We start from the raw sequence: 16,581 nt of genomic DNA on the forward strand, positions 1-16,581 counted from the left end.
GATTCTTTCGGTTTTAAGATATAATGCTGAGTTATTAGATCTTTTGTATAGATCAGTTTTTCAATTTGTATTTCCATTTACAAATAAACTAGAAAGTGTAAAGTTTCTCTTTGTATTAATGGGACTGTGTGCGGAATTTCAAGTGAGCTTCTATTCAAAGAACTCCAGTTCGGATTCACAACGGTACCCTTTAAACGTCTTCGACAAATCAAAATTAAGGAGAATACGGTTTGGTCTAGCCAGCAAATTGATTGAAAAAGCCTAACAACAGTTTATTGCAACGATAAATTTTTTTTTTCAATTTTCAATTTGTAATGAAATTAACGGAATACAAAATTTATAGAAGGCTGACACTTTTTTATTTTACTTTCTTTCATTCGTTGTGCACATTTACAGCTTTAGAGGTTTTTCATCATCATTTAAATAAATAATTCGTAACATCGTCTTTGTTGTGAAATTGATTTAAAGTTCATTGTACTTTTGAAAGCTAATATTATATATGTATTATGTATATCAGACATCAATGTAAAAAAATTAAATATGTTTTTTGTTTTCTGTCGCCTTTAGAAGTTATATGAAAAAAACTGAATTCTATGCTTTTTTTAAAAAAACAAATAGATTTTATTCAAGAAAGCGCGGAAAATTCGTTTATTAATCGAATTTTATTTGAATGATTTAGGCTTTTAAGGGTTCCGTTGTTTCCTTAGTGAATGTATGTTTCCAAAGTGAATGTATGTTTCCCTAGTGAATGTATGTTTCCAAAGTGAATGTATGTTTCCAAAGTGAATGTATATCTTTATTTGCTTTTAAACAAAGTTTCTTTCTAAAGTGATTCTTGGAACTGGAAACTTCTCCAAACTACAATTTGATTTAAAAATTATATTTTTTCTTTTCAATTCTTAAATATCCTTTACTTTGCTCTTAATAGATATTTTCAATTTTATTTTTTTATTAGGTAAAAACTATTTATTTACTAACATTTCTTTAGAACTTTTTACACCATTAAATCCCTGATAATTACAATCCTGGAACCAGGGATGTAATGTAGCAGGTTTACAATGCAAAAATCAGAGCTATAATTTTGTCATAATATTGATTAAATTTAAGAAAATTATTCTATTTCCAAGGTGGTGGTCTTCCATCTTTGCAACCAAACATTAGACTGTCCTTCTCGCTCTACAAATATTAGTTATTTCTTCACGGAGTTTTTATTGTAATTTAAAGAGTTGAGTTCTGATTCACAACAGTATCCTTTAAGCTTTGACTGAGCTATTCCTGTGTATCCAAATGAAAATTGATTACTCTCAATTGCGTTTCTCTATGAGTGGGGATTTTAGCAATAAAGAAAAGAAAGAAATTCATAGAAATGATAACTTTTCAAAAGAAAAAAAAGACAATATATATTTCCAATTTTGAAATAGATAAAATTTTAAAGGGAACCGTTACGATTTGGAGAGGAGGGTTTATTCAAATTTAGTGAACAGTGTCTTTAACAGAATTTTTTTGCTCCCCTTTTAGCTGACTCTGATTTGCATAAAACATTTAACTTTTCCCTTCAATGTTTAGATGCTAGTGGATATTGTGCTTTTCCAAGAACATAAAATTCATTAACTTTTTATTACCTGAATATTAATCTCTTTAGGCTCAATCATAACATTCCCGGACTCCAAGAGAGCTCTGATTAAAAATATTATTAAAAAAAATATGAGAAAAAAATAGATTTTTTTCTTTTAAAAAAGACTCTAAAGTGGTGAGGAATACAAATTAAATTATTCACAAGGAAGACATGTTAAAGATTGATACAAATGTAAACCCTATTACAAAAAAGAAGTTATGTTCGAATTGTAAAAAAATCCCCAATTTTAATTACAAGAATCACGCAAAAGGCAAAGAACAAATTGTTAAACCTCTGGGGTATAGAAGATATGAATATATTATTTTCCTTATTTTGGAATTTGTCTCAAAATCTAGATCAAATGATTCCTTATTAGAATTATTAGAATTAANTGATGATGATGATGATGATGATGATGATGATGATGATGATGATGATGATGATGATGATGATGATGATGATGATGATGATGATGATGATGATGATGATGATGATGATGATGATGATGATGATGATGATGATGATGATGATGATGATGATGATGATGATGATGATGATGATGATGATGATGATGATGATGATGATGATGATGATGATGATGATGATGATGATGATAATGATGATGATGATGATGATGATGATGATGATGACATGTTAAACCTACCTGATATTGAGAATCTTTTGATTTCAATATTCCTTTCAACTTTCCTACAACAAAGTTATTTTGATAAATTGCCTTTAAATTGTTCTCATCCCTCCCTCCTTCAAGTTAGCTAAATGAGATCATTAGATTAAGTTTTGATATATCACTTCTGAATTTCACAATATATAATACTTTAGAATAAAAATAAATTTTTTTTTACTTTAGAGAGAAATATATATAAAAAAGTAAGTCCTGATATCGGGATATTCTAGAAAAAAAGAAAAATAAGTTAATAATATTTTTTATTCTTCTAACTTTTTAGCACATCTTTTTATATGGAGCACCATGCAAATATAGTATTTACATGATTGTATTGTATTGTATTGTATTGTATGTATTGTATTGTATTGTATTGTATTGTATTGTATTGTATTGTATTGTATTGTATTGTTTTGTATTGTATTGTATTGTATTGTATTGTATTGTATTTTATTGTATTGTATTGTATTGTATTGTATTGTATTTTTTGTATTGTATTGTATTGTATTGTATTGTATTGTATTGTATTGTATTGTATTGTATTGTATTGTATTGTTATTAATGGGATCTGTTTTATATTTCAATTTACTCTCTGACAGTAACAACGGATAAATAAACTTAAATGTTTTTATAAAGAAAAAGTACACAAACATTGTTATCTATATAATAAAACAACAGTCGTTTATATTTTCCCTAAGGCCGACCAAACGGTTGGACCGAATGGGCTGACATTTTTTGAAGGGACCCATGGGTACCCCAGGGGTAACATGCGCTAAAAAAATCTAATTCATTTTATTTTACGGGCAACGCTGGACACTTTAGCTAGTCTTACATATTGTCACATGAGAAACTTAAATAAAAAAAATAGAATACTAACATTACTAAATTATTGAATTTCGGAATTCCGTTAAAATGTTTGCGCGGAAGTGCAAACATCTCAGACATCTGTTTGCTTGTCTAATTTGCGTATTTTTCGCAAAAACAATCATTTCGCTCAATTTGCAAAACGTATCTGAATTTGCGTTTAAGTCTATAAAAACCGCATTCTGCAAAATTTCTGTGTTAATTTTCACAAGTTGAAAGCGCAAATAATGTGCAATTAGGGCTCAAGAAGAACAGCCTCTAAAATACCGAAAGAGTAAAGAAGGAAACTTATCGTTGTTTAAATGTTTTATGTTACCTTGAGGTTTTCCCGGGTTAAATCCTCTAAGATCTGGTCTGGGAGGTCGAGTGAGAGATCGACCTCTACTCGGAGGTCGGGTCTAAAATGAAAAAATTAAAATAAATACAAAGTTATCAAAATGAAAAGTATTACTGCGAATGAAGTATGTAAATACCACTCCTTCTACAAAGCAGATATCAGATATTCCACTTTACAAAATGGAAGGTTTCTTGAAATTAAGTCTACAGGCATGGACATAAACTTTAATCAATTTAATTTAAATCAAGTTTTAAATCTTTATTTCTGAGTACAGAGGGACCCGTAAAATTGTGGAATTGGATGACGACAGTTAGACTCCAGATATAACCTTAAATAGTCCATTGAACATGTTACTCTAGCCTTTCTTAGTACACAAAACAATTGTGCAGTGTACACAGACCCACTTTTAAAGTTACTGCTAAAGCTAGTTTTTGTAATAACATCAAATACATCCAATTCACAACGGTACCCTTAAAAGTTTTATCAGATCAAGCATGAATTAGATATGTTTATGTTTTCAATTTTGAAAACTGATTATTTTTAATTGTCGTTTCGCTATAAAAGGACTTCCGAATTTCTACATTTATGTATAGAAATTATCAGAATTAAACACTTCTCCATTTTCCTTTTACAAGTAACAATATTCTCCACAATATTGATCAGATAATGGTTTCAAGGGTACCATTGTGAATCTGGCATTGCCATCTTTGTATGGAGGGTCACTTTAAATTAAGCTTACAGTCCCTTTAACAGTTTAGATACCTTGATATCCAATAAAGTATTGCGAAGATACCTTGATATCCAGAATAGTATTAAGAAGATACCTTGATATCCAGTATAGTATTGAGAATATACCTTGATTTTCAGAAAAGTATTGAGAAGATTCCTTGATATCCAAAATAGTATTGCGAAGATACCTTGATATCCAGTATAGTATTGAGAATATACCTTGATTTTCAGAATAGTATTGAGAAGATTCCTTGATATCCAGAATAGTATTGAGAAGATACCTTGATATCCAGTATAGTATTGAGAATATACCTTGATTTTCAGAATAATATTGAGAAGATTCCTTGATATCCAGAATAGTATTGAGAAGATACCTTGATATCCAGAATAGTGTTGAGAAGATACCTTGATATCCACAATAGTGTTGAGAAGATACCTTGATATCCAAAATAGTATTGAGAAGACGAATATTTTCTCTTCTAACTTTAGACCAGTATTCAAGCTCACTAGGATACTGAGTTCTAATCAGAATATATAATATCAGAGATTATTACAGAGTCATTATCATAAAACAAAAGAAATAAGAATTACAAAAAATAGCTAAAAAATAAAATTATATCTCAAGCAGACAAAACATACAAAAACTACATAACAAGATTTTAGAGAAAAAAAATTTTAAACTATTTTGTTTTAATTTCATTATGTAGGATGCTGACTCTGCTAATAGATATAAACTTAAAGAACGATTTTTACCAATTTAGAATAACTTCGAGTTCAATACTAAAGACCGAAAATCTACAGCTTAAATTTCAAATTACAGCTTAAATACCTCTCGTAAATGGTGATTTGAATCAAACCTTAAAGAGAGTATTCGCAAATAATGAAAGAGGGTATATTACTTACGTCAAAAAATATTCGATGGTGATTGCTATTAATCTTACTTTTATCTGTAATCATCATTTTATTTCAACTCATTATTATATAAAAAAGTTGATACTTTATAATATTTTTTACTGGTTTCATTTACGATGTTTATCAAAGGACGATTTTTTTCTAGCTAGGTGTCGTGTAGAATATTATGAAATCTTAAAAATTGTCAACTATAATGTAACAATGGCTCGAAAAAAGTCGATTATTATAGGTTGCAATATCTGAATGATTGTTTGGAATTAAATTGATTTTTTAACGATCCGAGTTAAATATTTCAACTTTCTGAATTTGTATGTGACGCTACGTTCTTCGGTATGAGTCGTTTTTAACAATTTTCTCCTTATAGACGCAACAGATAGAAGCAAGATTAGTACAAATCACCATAGAATATTTTTTAAGCTTAAATATTTAAATCGGCAAAATCGACGAGCTATATATTTAAACCATTGAAATTATTTTCATCAATAGATTATGATTTTTCTGGAATATATTACGAGGGTTGAATTTTCATTTTTATGATTTGAAATTTGAGTCTAGGATTTAACCCTCAATTAATTATTTTACAGACCTTTTCACAACTTAAAAACTCGCCCATTCTTTAGTTTTGGACTCTATTTTTACAATTTTTTTTGTTTATCTTTTTATTACCTAGGTTTAGGGTAGGGATATGAAGGTGGTGTAGAAACAGATCGACTTCGTTTAGCGTACCCCTAAACATTTTAATATTATTTATTGCATATATCTATAAAAATAAATAGCAATGAATCAAAACAGTCTCATTTATTCATATTTTTTTAATACACAGATCCTTAAAAATCATTCCCCCTGCTGTAGGGGGGGGGGGGGTTAAAATATACTTCAATATCAGTTAATAAACATGAATATACTGGTGTTTTTGTCTGTAGGGTTTGTCTGTTTATATCTAATAAACGCCAAACCAGCATTTTGTTTGGTATGACAAATGACCCCAGTGGGACGGAAGACGATTCCAAGCTAGGGCGAATATCTCGACGCGGCAAAGAGTTCAAGTTCAAGGCCACGTCACCGGGCAGCTGATGTATAAAGGTTTATCGTCAGTCGAAATAAAACATTTGCATATCATGATATTAACAAACAAAATTAGGAAAATATTTTTTTTAACGGAGTGGATACTAAAACAAAATGTCCAACAACAGAAAGTCCATCAAAAAAAACACTCAAAATTAAGCAACACCAAATATTTGTCAAAAACAAAACACAAAAGAAAACAAACGCCTCTATATACAATGTGCAAAGCTAATTTGATTCTTTGGACATTTTGTAATATTAGGCTTTTTGAAATCTTGGGTTATTACTTCCCCTTTTTCCACTTAATGTATTCTTTGCCAAAGTTATGTGAAAGTTAAAACTTTTCTTAATAATTCTAATTTGTCAAATTATTTCTATAAAACTTTTCAATGGTAAATTAAAAAGTTTAAATCTGTTAACTTGATTCTTGAACACTTATGTGTTTAAATCTGTTAACTTGAACACTTAAGCGTTTAAATCGAAAATAAAAATAAAAATATTTTTAATTTGTTAAACAACTTTTTGACACGTTCTGCTTTGCCAATTTCAAGTTAATTAAAAAATGTGTGTTAAATGGTGTAGGACAACTTGAATACTTGACTTTGATTTAAGTTATGATCATCACACTATAAAGGGCTATCTAGGAATTAATCAATTCCTGCAACCATGTTCAAGATGTTCATTAAAAATGGTCTCGAGATTGACAATACAACAATTCTAACCTGAGAGTTTCTATAATCCTGCAGAATTAGCGAACAGAACTTTGCTTTAAAAAAATACTCTTAACAAGAAGTCGTCTTCAATTTCTCATGGTCATTGGAACACAAGCTGTACCTGTATTTTGAGTATTCTATTTAGAAGTCGAAGGTTTTCTGTCTCAACCCCTCTCCAGTATCTATATAATAAGGAATACAAATTAAATAATCATTTAAAAGGACTTTCAGCGTAATGAGTATGAAATAGAAGGGAGATACAACTGACGCGGCCCACCCTACCTTGCTTTGCAGACAGTACTTCATTTGTATAAGAAATATTTAGAATAGGTTATTGTATACGTGGTAATTGTAATTATGCAAATGGAGTACTGTCTGCAAAGCATGGTAGGGCGGGCCGCGTCAGTTGTATCTCCCTTCTATTTCATACTCCTTGCCCTTCATGCAAAGATAGCAATGCCTGATTAACAACTTTATCCTTGAAAGCTTTGTTGGATAAAGTATGAATTAGATATAAATGTTTTATTTTTTCGACTGTCATGAAGAAAAAAAAATACTTGGGTATTTCTTGTTTATAAGAGGCAATGGAGAAATTCAAAATCATAAACACTTTGTAAGTCAGAAAAACGACAACTTCTTCCACATTTTTGATCAAATTAAAGTTTCAAGGATAACGTTGTAAATCGGGCAGGGTCACTGGAAATTACGCTTACAGTCTCTATAATGATAATGAAAGTCAGAAAATATTTAATTATCCTTTGTTACCACAACCTTTGAATATTTAAAACTTTGTTTACTTGATCGAACAGAGTCCGAATTTAATGAATTTAAGTTGCGCCTCAAATCCCTTAAAAACCGGTTTCAATCGAGCGACGGCTTAAATATTAAAAAATTAAATACAATTTTAAATGGAACCAACCATATTTTTAGCCACGGCTCAAATCTAAGCCGCGGCTCAAATTCTTTAAATTCGGCCACAGACTTCATAGTTTGAACAAATCGAAGGTCTACGACATGAGACTGTAAAAGATTTTGGGAGGGATAAAGTTCTTTGTTTTGAATTAAAATAGATCAGTTTTTACTTGCTGGAACATATATATTATAATTTATTAGGTGAAGAACTAGAAAAACTATTTGTTAACATTTAATTATTTTACTTTTTCTCCGACGGAGTTTGACTTCGTAATAAGGGCTTTACTTCCGGTGCGAAGGAGACGGAATTTCCTCTGAAAATATCAATAATTAAAGGAGTTTTCACTAAAAATATCAATAATTAAAGGAGTTTTCACTAAAAATATCAATAATTAAAGTTTTCACAAAAAATATCAATAATTAAAGGAGTTTTCACAAAAAATATCAATAATTAAATGAGTTTTCACTGAAAATATCAATAATTAAAGGAGTTTTCACTAGAAATATCAATGAGAGTAAAACTGAGGAATGACTTTTCTCTGAAAATATCAATGAGAATAAAACTAAGCAAGGAGAAGTTTTCCCTGAAAATATCAATGAGAATAAAACTAAGCAAGGAGAAGTTTTCCCTGAAAATATCAATGAGAGTAAAATTAAGCAAGGAGAAGTTTTCCCTGAAAATATCAATGAGAATAAAACTAAGGGAGGAGAAGTTTTCACTAAAAATATCAATGAGAGTAAAACTAAGGGAGGAGAAGTTTTCACTAAAAATATCAATGAGAGTAAAACTAAGGGAGGAGAAGTTTTCACTAAAAATATCAATGAGAATAAAACTAAGATAGGAGTTTAGTCTGAAAGGTTCAATGAGAGTAAAACTAAGGAATAAGTTTTCTCCAAAAATATCGATGAGAATAAAACTAAGAAAGGAGAAGTTTTCACAAAAAACTAAGATAGGAGTTTAGTCTGAAAGGTTCAATGAGAGTAAAACAAAGGAATGAGTTTTCTCTGAAAATATCAATAAGAATAAAACTAAGATAGGAGTTTAGTCTGAAAGGTTCAATGAGAGTAAAACTAAGATAGGAGTTTAGTCTGAAAGGTTCAATGAGAGTAAAACAAAGGAATGAGTTTTCTCTGAAAATATCAATGAGAATAAAACTAAGATAGGAGTTTAGTCTGAAAGGTTCAATGAGAGTAAAACTATAGAAGGAGTTTTCTCTGAAAATATCAATGAGAATAAAACTAAGGAACGATTTTCCACTTAATATATCAATGAGAATAAAACTAAGATAGGAGTTTAGTCTGCAACTTTCAATGAGAGTAAAACTAAGGAAGGAGATGTGGGAGGGAATGTCTACATTTATCGGAACGTATTAATACAGCTCACGAACTATAAGTTGTAAATAGAGATGGGCATCATTTTCGAAAACGATCGGAGATAATATCGTTTTCAGTTTTGTTTAGGATTTTTCAGAACTAACTAGCATTCGCTTTTAGTAAAAAAATGAAAAACTAACGAAATGTTATTTTTAAGCTTTCGAAGCAAAAATGATCGTTTTTGTCTAAATTTTATTCAAAATATATTTTAAATTGTTTTAAACCTGTCTGCATGATGAGGCTTGGCTCCACTGTTCACCTAAACAAATCAATCTTAAAAGAGATTAAGCAATTCGGTTCGTGGGTTGCAAGGTACTATTGTGAATTCGGTTCACGTGGGTTGCAAGGTACTATTGTGAATTCGGTTCACGTGGGTTGCAAGGTACTATTGTGAATTCGGTTCACGTCGGTTGCAAGTACTATTGTGAATTCGGTTCACGTGGGTTGCAAGGTACTATTGTGAATTGTTTGGTAGGAATGACTAGTCACTTGAAATAAAGTTGACAATCTATTATAGCCCACAATATAAAATATTGTACATGACTGCTAAACAAAAAGAAAATCTTGAAAACTTAGACAGTCTATGCCCGATTCGTTAGACATTTTCTAGCTATCATTTTTTGAAAAAAATGTACATGAAACTTTATTGAATGTTGTCTTACTAAAAGTTAAAAAGTTGTGGGGAGCTAAAACTTCTTGATATTTTCTTAAAAACTACTCAATGATAAGTACAGATGCCCTTCAGGTCGGTTTCATCTATACGTTAACGATCGTTAGCGAAGGGTCGTCGTTAAAGATCGTTAACGAAACGACGATTTTTAAAAAAACGATCGTTTTAAAAACGACCATTTAAAAAAAATGAACTTTTGGAAAAAACGATCGTTTCGTTTTCGATTTTTTGTCGTCGTTTTCATAACGAAACGATCGTTAAAAAAAAATGAAAACGTTAACATCCCTAGCTGTGACTACCTCGCCTAGCTTGCAGAGGCGCAACTAGGACTTTTGCTAGGGGGGGCAATATATTATTTTGTAAGGGTCAGGGTGGGTTAAGGGGGGGTTCCCCCCCTTTTCGAAAATTTTTCAAAAACAAAAGTGCTTTTTTAAGGGTTTGAAGTCGAAAAAAGGAAATTTTAAGTTGTTGCATGCAGATTTGGCTGTGTTCAATTCAAATCGATTTTTTGTTCTTGTGTTTTTACAAAATTTATACTTCCAACAGCTGTAAAATGAATGATATGAGTCAATTCATTGAATATATGTGTGCGAATCGCAAAAGAGCATTTTTTAACCTGGTAATTAATTACAGATTAAATTGCAAGAAATAATCATTTATAGTTTCTGGAAAAAAAACATAAAAATAATAAATTCAATCATCTACATTGAAAAAGGACAGATAATGTTACCTTTTCTCTTGAAGTTATTGAATTAATGATTGGTAACCATCATTCATAATCTAAATTCATTTTCGATTTTATAGAACTTCTGTCAAAGAAGATAAATCTTGTTAGTTATCAAATATGATAATCAGTTAGAAATTTGCCACAAACCCAAATATTCTAATTCCTAAATCTTTGCACCGAGTGGTGTAAACATTTGATATTTCAAACTTGGAATATTTTACCAAAAGAATTCAAAGTTTGATATCTACGACATTGGGTTGCAAAGATAAAATTAAAGGGATTAAAATTTCAAATCCTTTAAGGAGAATTAAAATGTACTTTAAAAAAAATATCTTATGATTAAAAAAGCAATATCTGTCCTTCAACAATGGAATATTCTAGGGCTCGTGGATGCATATTTACAAAGATATCTTGACAATTTTATCTCTTGGCAGACACTGTGCTCTGTCTCTATGAATATGAATTCTTGCTAGATTAGATAGTCTAGAATTTCCCATGCTTGATCTTAACCAAGTGTTTTACCTCCTGAGCATAGAAAAAGACCTCTGGCCTCACAGCTAAAGACAGGAAGTGTTTTTACTACTTTCAGCATGGGAAATAAGTTTGGGAATATTGAAGGATTTATTTCCTGCAAAGCTTTGTCTAGATTGTTGGAATGGCTTTGCTCCCTCTCATCTCTAGGTTGCTCTTGTATAGTAAAAGTTCGGTCTAGAAGAGTAAAGGATTTGGAAGTAAAGACTGATAAAACTCTAAACTCTCTGAAAGTTTACTCTTGAGATCAGCCAGGGTATGAGAAGCTATTTTCTCTGATAACAAGTAAAGCAAACCCATGGGCACAGTTTGTACTCTATAAACTCAACACAAATAAAATACAGTTTAGAACTTTTTTTTACATTAAATGTTTACAATAGCCTTAAGCCTTGAGAATTGAGAAAGATAAAAATATTTTTTTAAAACTAACTATAATATGATAAAATTTCTACAATAACTCTATTGGTTTTCTTATTCCTGTGATACTGATTTTCGCCATTCTTTCTTTCTTTTCATTCTGCAGGGGGGGGGCGCGCCCCCCCCTCTCAGGTGCTAGGGGAGGGTGCGCGCCCGGCCGCCCCCCCCTAGTTGCGCCTCTGCTAGCTTGGCTGGGAAATCGCAGCAAGATCAGCTAGAACATTTTTAACGAATCGGATTTCGAATCGAAGATAAAAATATGAATCCTTGAAAGTAAAATTACTTTATCTTACCACAGAAAACGCAAAATAGTGCGTGATGTTGCGTACGTACGTTTTATTAATACCTGAATTGTATGAAATAATCTCAAATTTTCATCCCTCACTTCCTCCCAGTATCTTCTATCAGCAGGGGTCAACCTGAACAAGTGTACAGTTGTACATAAACCTTCTATCAGCAGAGTCCGAAATTTGAAAGAGTATCGTTCAACGAAACTCATGAGTTTCCTTTTTGGGGTCTTAACTTTTTGTAGATTTTGATTTAAGAGTTTCGAAAAAATGGAGAATATGAAGAAACTAAATAAAATAATATTTCATAACAAAAATATTGATATCCACAAAACTGCCTAATCCCATTCGTAAAACCCGGGTTTTAAAACTGGTTTTCATAACGATACCCTGTCTTAAGTTTCGGGCTCAGGGGCCAACCTTTACAAGTGTACAGTTGTACACGTAAAATAAATATCTAGATCTTAAAAAAAATCTGATACCCTGTCTTAAGTTTCGGGCTCAGGGGCCAACCTTTACAAGTGTACAGTTGTACATAAACCATCTATCTGTCAGGGTCAACCATACAAGTGCACAGTTTTACGTAAACATTCTATCTGCCGGGGTCAACCTGTACAAGTGTACAGTTGCACATAAACCTTATATCTGTCGGGGTCAACCTCAAGTGTACAGTTGTACATAAACCTTCTATCTTTAGGGATTAACCTGTACAAGTATACAGTTGTACATAAACATTATATCTGCCGGGGTAAACCATAAAAGTGTACAGTTGTACATAAACATTATATCTGCCGGGGTAAACCATAAAAGTGTACAGTTGTACATAAACATTATATCTGCCGGGGTAAACCATAAAAGTGTACAGTTTTACATAAACATTATATCTGCCCGGGTAAACCTGTACAAGTTATTAATATATCCCAACCTCCAACAATCTACATACAGGGTGTACCACGAAACATGACAGTTGGTAAATAGTTTTGAATGTCGTTTTCTATACACTGTATTGATATTAAAGGCTGATTGCATTTTTTTTCGTTTAAAATTTTTTGCTCAATTTTACTACAATTTGACTCCTTTATAATATTTTTATCATTGTCTTTGGTATTAAACATCTTTACAAATTATAGAAGAAGACATTCTAAACTTTTTACCAACTAGCATGTTTCGTGGGACACCCTGTACCTCCAAAACCTGGTAAATTTAAGTTGAATAATTCTTTCTGAAAAACTTACCTTGGTCCATTCTGGCGAAGCAGCTAAAAAGTGATTTTTTTCTTAAAAAATAAGGATTTTTTCTGTTTATACATTTGAGAAGTTCACAGAAAAGAATAAGGGGGGGGGGCACAGATTTTCTTTTGTGTAAAATTTTACAAAAACTTAAGACATCCAAAAAGATGATTTTTTGTTCCTAAATTATTAATGTTATTTGATTATTATGTACATGGTGTCCCACCAAACATGACAGTTGGTAAAATGTCTTCTTCCATAACTTGTTAAATTGTTTGTTACCAAAGAGAATAATAAAAAATATTGTATGGGAGTCATCTTAAATAAAAATTTATTTCAAGGTAAAATATATTTGAGTAAAAGATTTTTTAAACTAAATAAACTGTCATGTTTCGTGGGACACCCTGTACAAAACGGGACAAAAACATCGAAATCTATATTTAACAATATATATTGAGATGAGTAATAAGGAATAACTAATAATATAAATTAGAAGTTCTTATAAGAATAAAACTAAAACGATAAATCAAATAGGGAGGGTAACCCTTCCGTTCTAAGCGAACGGTATGTTTTTGAACAGGAAAATCTCTTAACTGGTATGAAAGTTAGGATGTTGGTTAAATCTTGATACGCACAGGCAGCCGTAGTTCATTTGAATTTCCGAGCCGGGTCAACCTTTCCGGTCCCAGTTTGTACTGTATCGCCCGGACATTAGTTAAATAAAGCAGACACGCAATAAACTAGCCGGTGCAACAAGGTTGACGTGGTCAGACTTTAGGTTGAATTTACTTTTACTAAAGGGTCAGAGGAGCGTGTACGAACAATTATTTGATGAGGATGCCTGTTTCGTTAATTGCCCATTGATGCAGTGAGGATTTTAAAACTTGAGTTTGCAAACATACTACGTATATAATAAGATTTATGTGTGTATTGATTTCTTTAGAAATGACCGGTTTCAAACTACTCTCACTATATAAACTGTGTTTTCTTTAATTCTTTATTCAGATGGTGTTACTTGGTAGAAGAGAGTTTGGATGTTTAAACGAATGTCATCTATTAAGAAAGAAATCAAAGTAAGTTTACATCAGCGTCCATGGTTGGTTTAGGCCGTACTGAAGCTATACTCAGGATCCAGGCATACATACGTGCGTGCGCGCAGCAATTGTACATATTATATATAGTAAAATGGGAATAGATCAAATGCCTAATTTCTGTCATGCTTTGTTTTGATTTGATTATCACGGTAATAATTGTAAAAATCTGTGGAAAAGTTGTTGAAGAAAAACAAAGTTGTTTACTTGAATATAACCTTGGAATTCAAGATATTTCGTGCCTTCCTTCTCAGCCGACATTTTTAATAAATCAGCACAAAATAAAATATTTAATGTAAACTTTTTTCCTGTTCAAAAATATAGAAAAAGAAAAATAAATGTTCTAAAAAATGTTTAACAAAATAAAAGTTGGAATTTTATGTAAAGAATAGTTTTCAGCAAGAAATTAAAAATAAAGATGAAACCTAAGATGACCATTTGAAAATAACTATCAATATGTATTTAAAATAAAGTTGTTTTTATAGATTCCGATAAAAACTCTGTAATAAAAATAATGACATAAAAAGGGTTGTGGAAGATAAAATTTAAATATCTATTCTTGAGTGGTATGCAATTAGAGGAATTCGAGCTTTGCTTCAATAATGCAATAAAACGTCATGCAAAAATGGAATGACAAACCTTTAGTAAAAAATCTTACTTTTGAAGGATAAACTGCTTGTGTCCTACTCCCCATTGTTAATACATTTTTAAAGATATTTTTCTGAAATTTTATGTTTTTAACTTTTTTTTTTTTTTTTCTGAAATTTTATGTTTTTAACCTTTTTTATCTTTAAGTATAATTGGCTTGTAAAACATCCTAAATATTTTTAAAAATTTTTAAAGTCACAATATTACGTTGTCCAAAGGTTTGATGTTAAAATGAAATTATATTTCAGATAAACTTCTGAAGTTAAATATGAATTTTCAAGTTTGTAATATTTATAATTATATGTAAAAAAATACTTTTTGTATTAAACCCATGTCAACAATCTTGTAACTATGATATACGTAAAATAAATATCTAGATCTTAAAAAAAATCTTGTAATATTGTAATATTGTAATATTGTTAAATTCTTTCTTACTTCTTATCTAACTTTATTCTTTTCAGCCAAAAAGCGTTATCTAGGATTGACCCTTAGTTCGTGCCAAATTAATAATTACCCTAGACTCAATTCACTCAATTTAATTAAGCGTGCGCCAGCGCGTATAGACAACCTAGTATAACATTGTGAATTTCTAATTCTTAAATTTAATCGTTGTTTTCTTCAGTTCTTTTTTGACAATTAACTTTAAAAACCTCGTAAGTACTAAAATTACACAACTTATTTCCCGAGGCTGATAAGACTTAAGAACTTAAAAAGGCTAGGAAGGTCATTGAAAACATTTTATATTTTGTACATTAGTCAAATTTCTTAAAGATTTCTAAAACCCTAGAACTCTAGAGTATATTTACTTTATGGTTAACTGCAGCTCCCTGGGTAAAAATTTCCTCTAGTTTCTTGAATAAGTTTCTACCCTGGGTAAAATCAAATTTCTTGTATTTTTATAAAAACTAAAAGAAATAACAGGCCCAGAATCAGAAATTGTCTGAACCTAACCTATAACCCTCAATAAATACAAAAATTAAACAGCTGGGGAATGTCCGATATTGCAGTAGCCAGTAAGTCCGAAAGTTGGTACAGGTCAGAAATTCCGTAGCCGGGGGATTGTTGCGCTTGTACGATGTAACATACCCCTATCCTGGGTACACCTAAAACTTAGGGTCTATCCTGGGAATTTTACTCTAGAGTCGATCGTTCCCAGGGTGTTGTAGGTCCAAGAAATTAGAACTAGGGTTAACTCGAGAGTAAATTCCAATTTACTCAGGGTAACTCGACTGAGAAATTGGCCTATTAGCGTACATTTCTACGCAATAGTTAAGGGATGTTCAATTAGGATATAATGCAGTCATCGACAAATGATGGATTTCTTTGGAAACGAGTTTTGGAACATCCCTACACGGGAAAAGTTAGAAAGGTTAGAAAGCGCGTCCCTACACCAGGGATCGAACTTTTTGAAATAAATATTAGAGAAATTTTAGATTTTTAAGCGGAGAATTTAAAATTGGTTTTTATTTTTTTGTATATTTTCTGTTATTTTAATTTTTCACGTGAACTAAATTAAATAAATATTGTAAATAAAAGACGACCCCTCTGCGACAATATGAAAATTTACCGCGAAATAAGTCGCGGCAATTTATCAATTTTTGATTATTATAAACAAAACAAATAGTAAATATATGGGATTTGATCGAAGCTGAATGAAAACGATTGTATTTTTACTACCGCATCTTTGTGAAGTGTATCCTTGGTATATTCCTAGAGAACGATTTTTGGACCCCCCCCCCCCCCCCCTCCTATCAATTTTGTACATGGATCTTAAAGAA

The 16,581-nt window shown here is 31.0% G+C and overlaps 1 protein-coding gene across 3 annotated transcripts; it reads right to left on the reverse strand.

Moving 5' to 3' along the window:
- Positions 1 to 937: 937 nt before the first annotated feature.
- Positions 938 to 14,872, reverse strand: LOC111708091 (uncharacterized). 3 transcript variants are annotated; one of them, XM_023481355.1, is made up of 12 exons: positions 14,814 to 14,872; positions 13,071 to 13,093; positions 11,895 to 11,967; positions 9,428 to 9,462; positions 8,075 to 8,143; positions 7,039 to 7,099; positions 5,806 to 5,867; positions 4,664 to 4,733; positions 3,478 to 3,559; positions 2,280 to 2,323; positions 1,623 to 1,677; positions 938 to 1,176 (listed from the first exon to the last, which is right to left on the reverse strand). In XM_023481355.1, exons 1-11 carry the CDS (start codon positions 14,847 to 14,849, stop codon positions 1,645 to 1,647), a joined length of 588 nt encoding a protein of 195 aa, XP_023337123.1. In that variant the 5' UTR covers positions 14,850 to 14,872; the 3' UTR covers positions 938 to 1,176; positions 1,623 to 1,644. The 3 variants fall into 3 exon arrangements, with proteins under 3 accessions (XP_023337123.1, XP_023337122.1, XP_023337125.1); XM_023481354.1 differs by having other exon boundaries at positions 4,664 to 4,748; XM_023481357.1 differs by lacking the exon at positions 938 to 1,176 and having other exon boundaries at positions 1,643 to 1,677; positions 4,664 to 4,741.
- Positions 14,873 to 16,581: the final 1,709 nt, after the last annotated feature.

Source organism: Eurytemora carolleeae, unplaced genomic scaffold (assembly GCF_000591075.1).
Source record: "Eurytemora carolleeae unplaced genomic scaffold, Eaff_2.0 scaffold762, whole genome shotgun sequence".
Classification (NCBI taxonomy): Eukaryota; Metazoa; Arthropoda; class Copepoda; order Calanoida; family Temoridae; genus Eurytemora; species Eurytemora carolleeae.

Excerpts from the sequence above, each read along its gene's own strand:
- LOC111708091 (XM_023481354.1), bottom strand. The coding sequence starts at position 14,849 with ATGGGGAGTAGGACACAAGCAGTTTATCCTTCAAAA. Across the intron at positions 11,968-13,070 it reads CTTCGCCAGAATGGACCAAG|GTTGACCCCTGCTGATAGAA; the intron begins GTAAGTTTTTCA and ends ACACTTGTTCAG. Across the intron at positions 7,100-8,074 it reads CAAACTCCGTCGGAGAAAAA|ATACTGGAGAGGGGTTGAGA; the intron begins GTAAAATAATTA and ends CTTATTATATAG.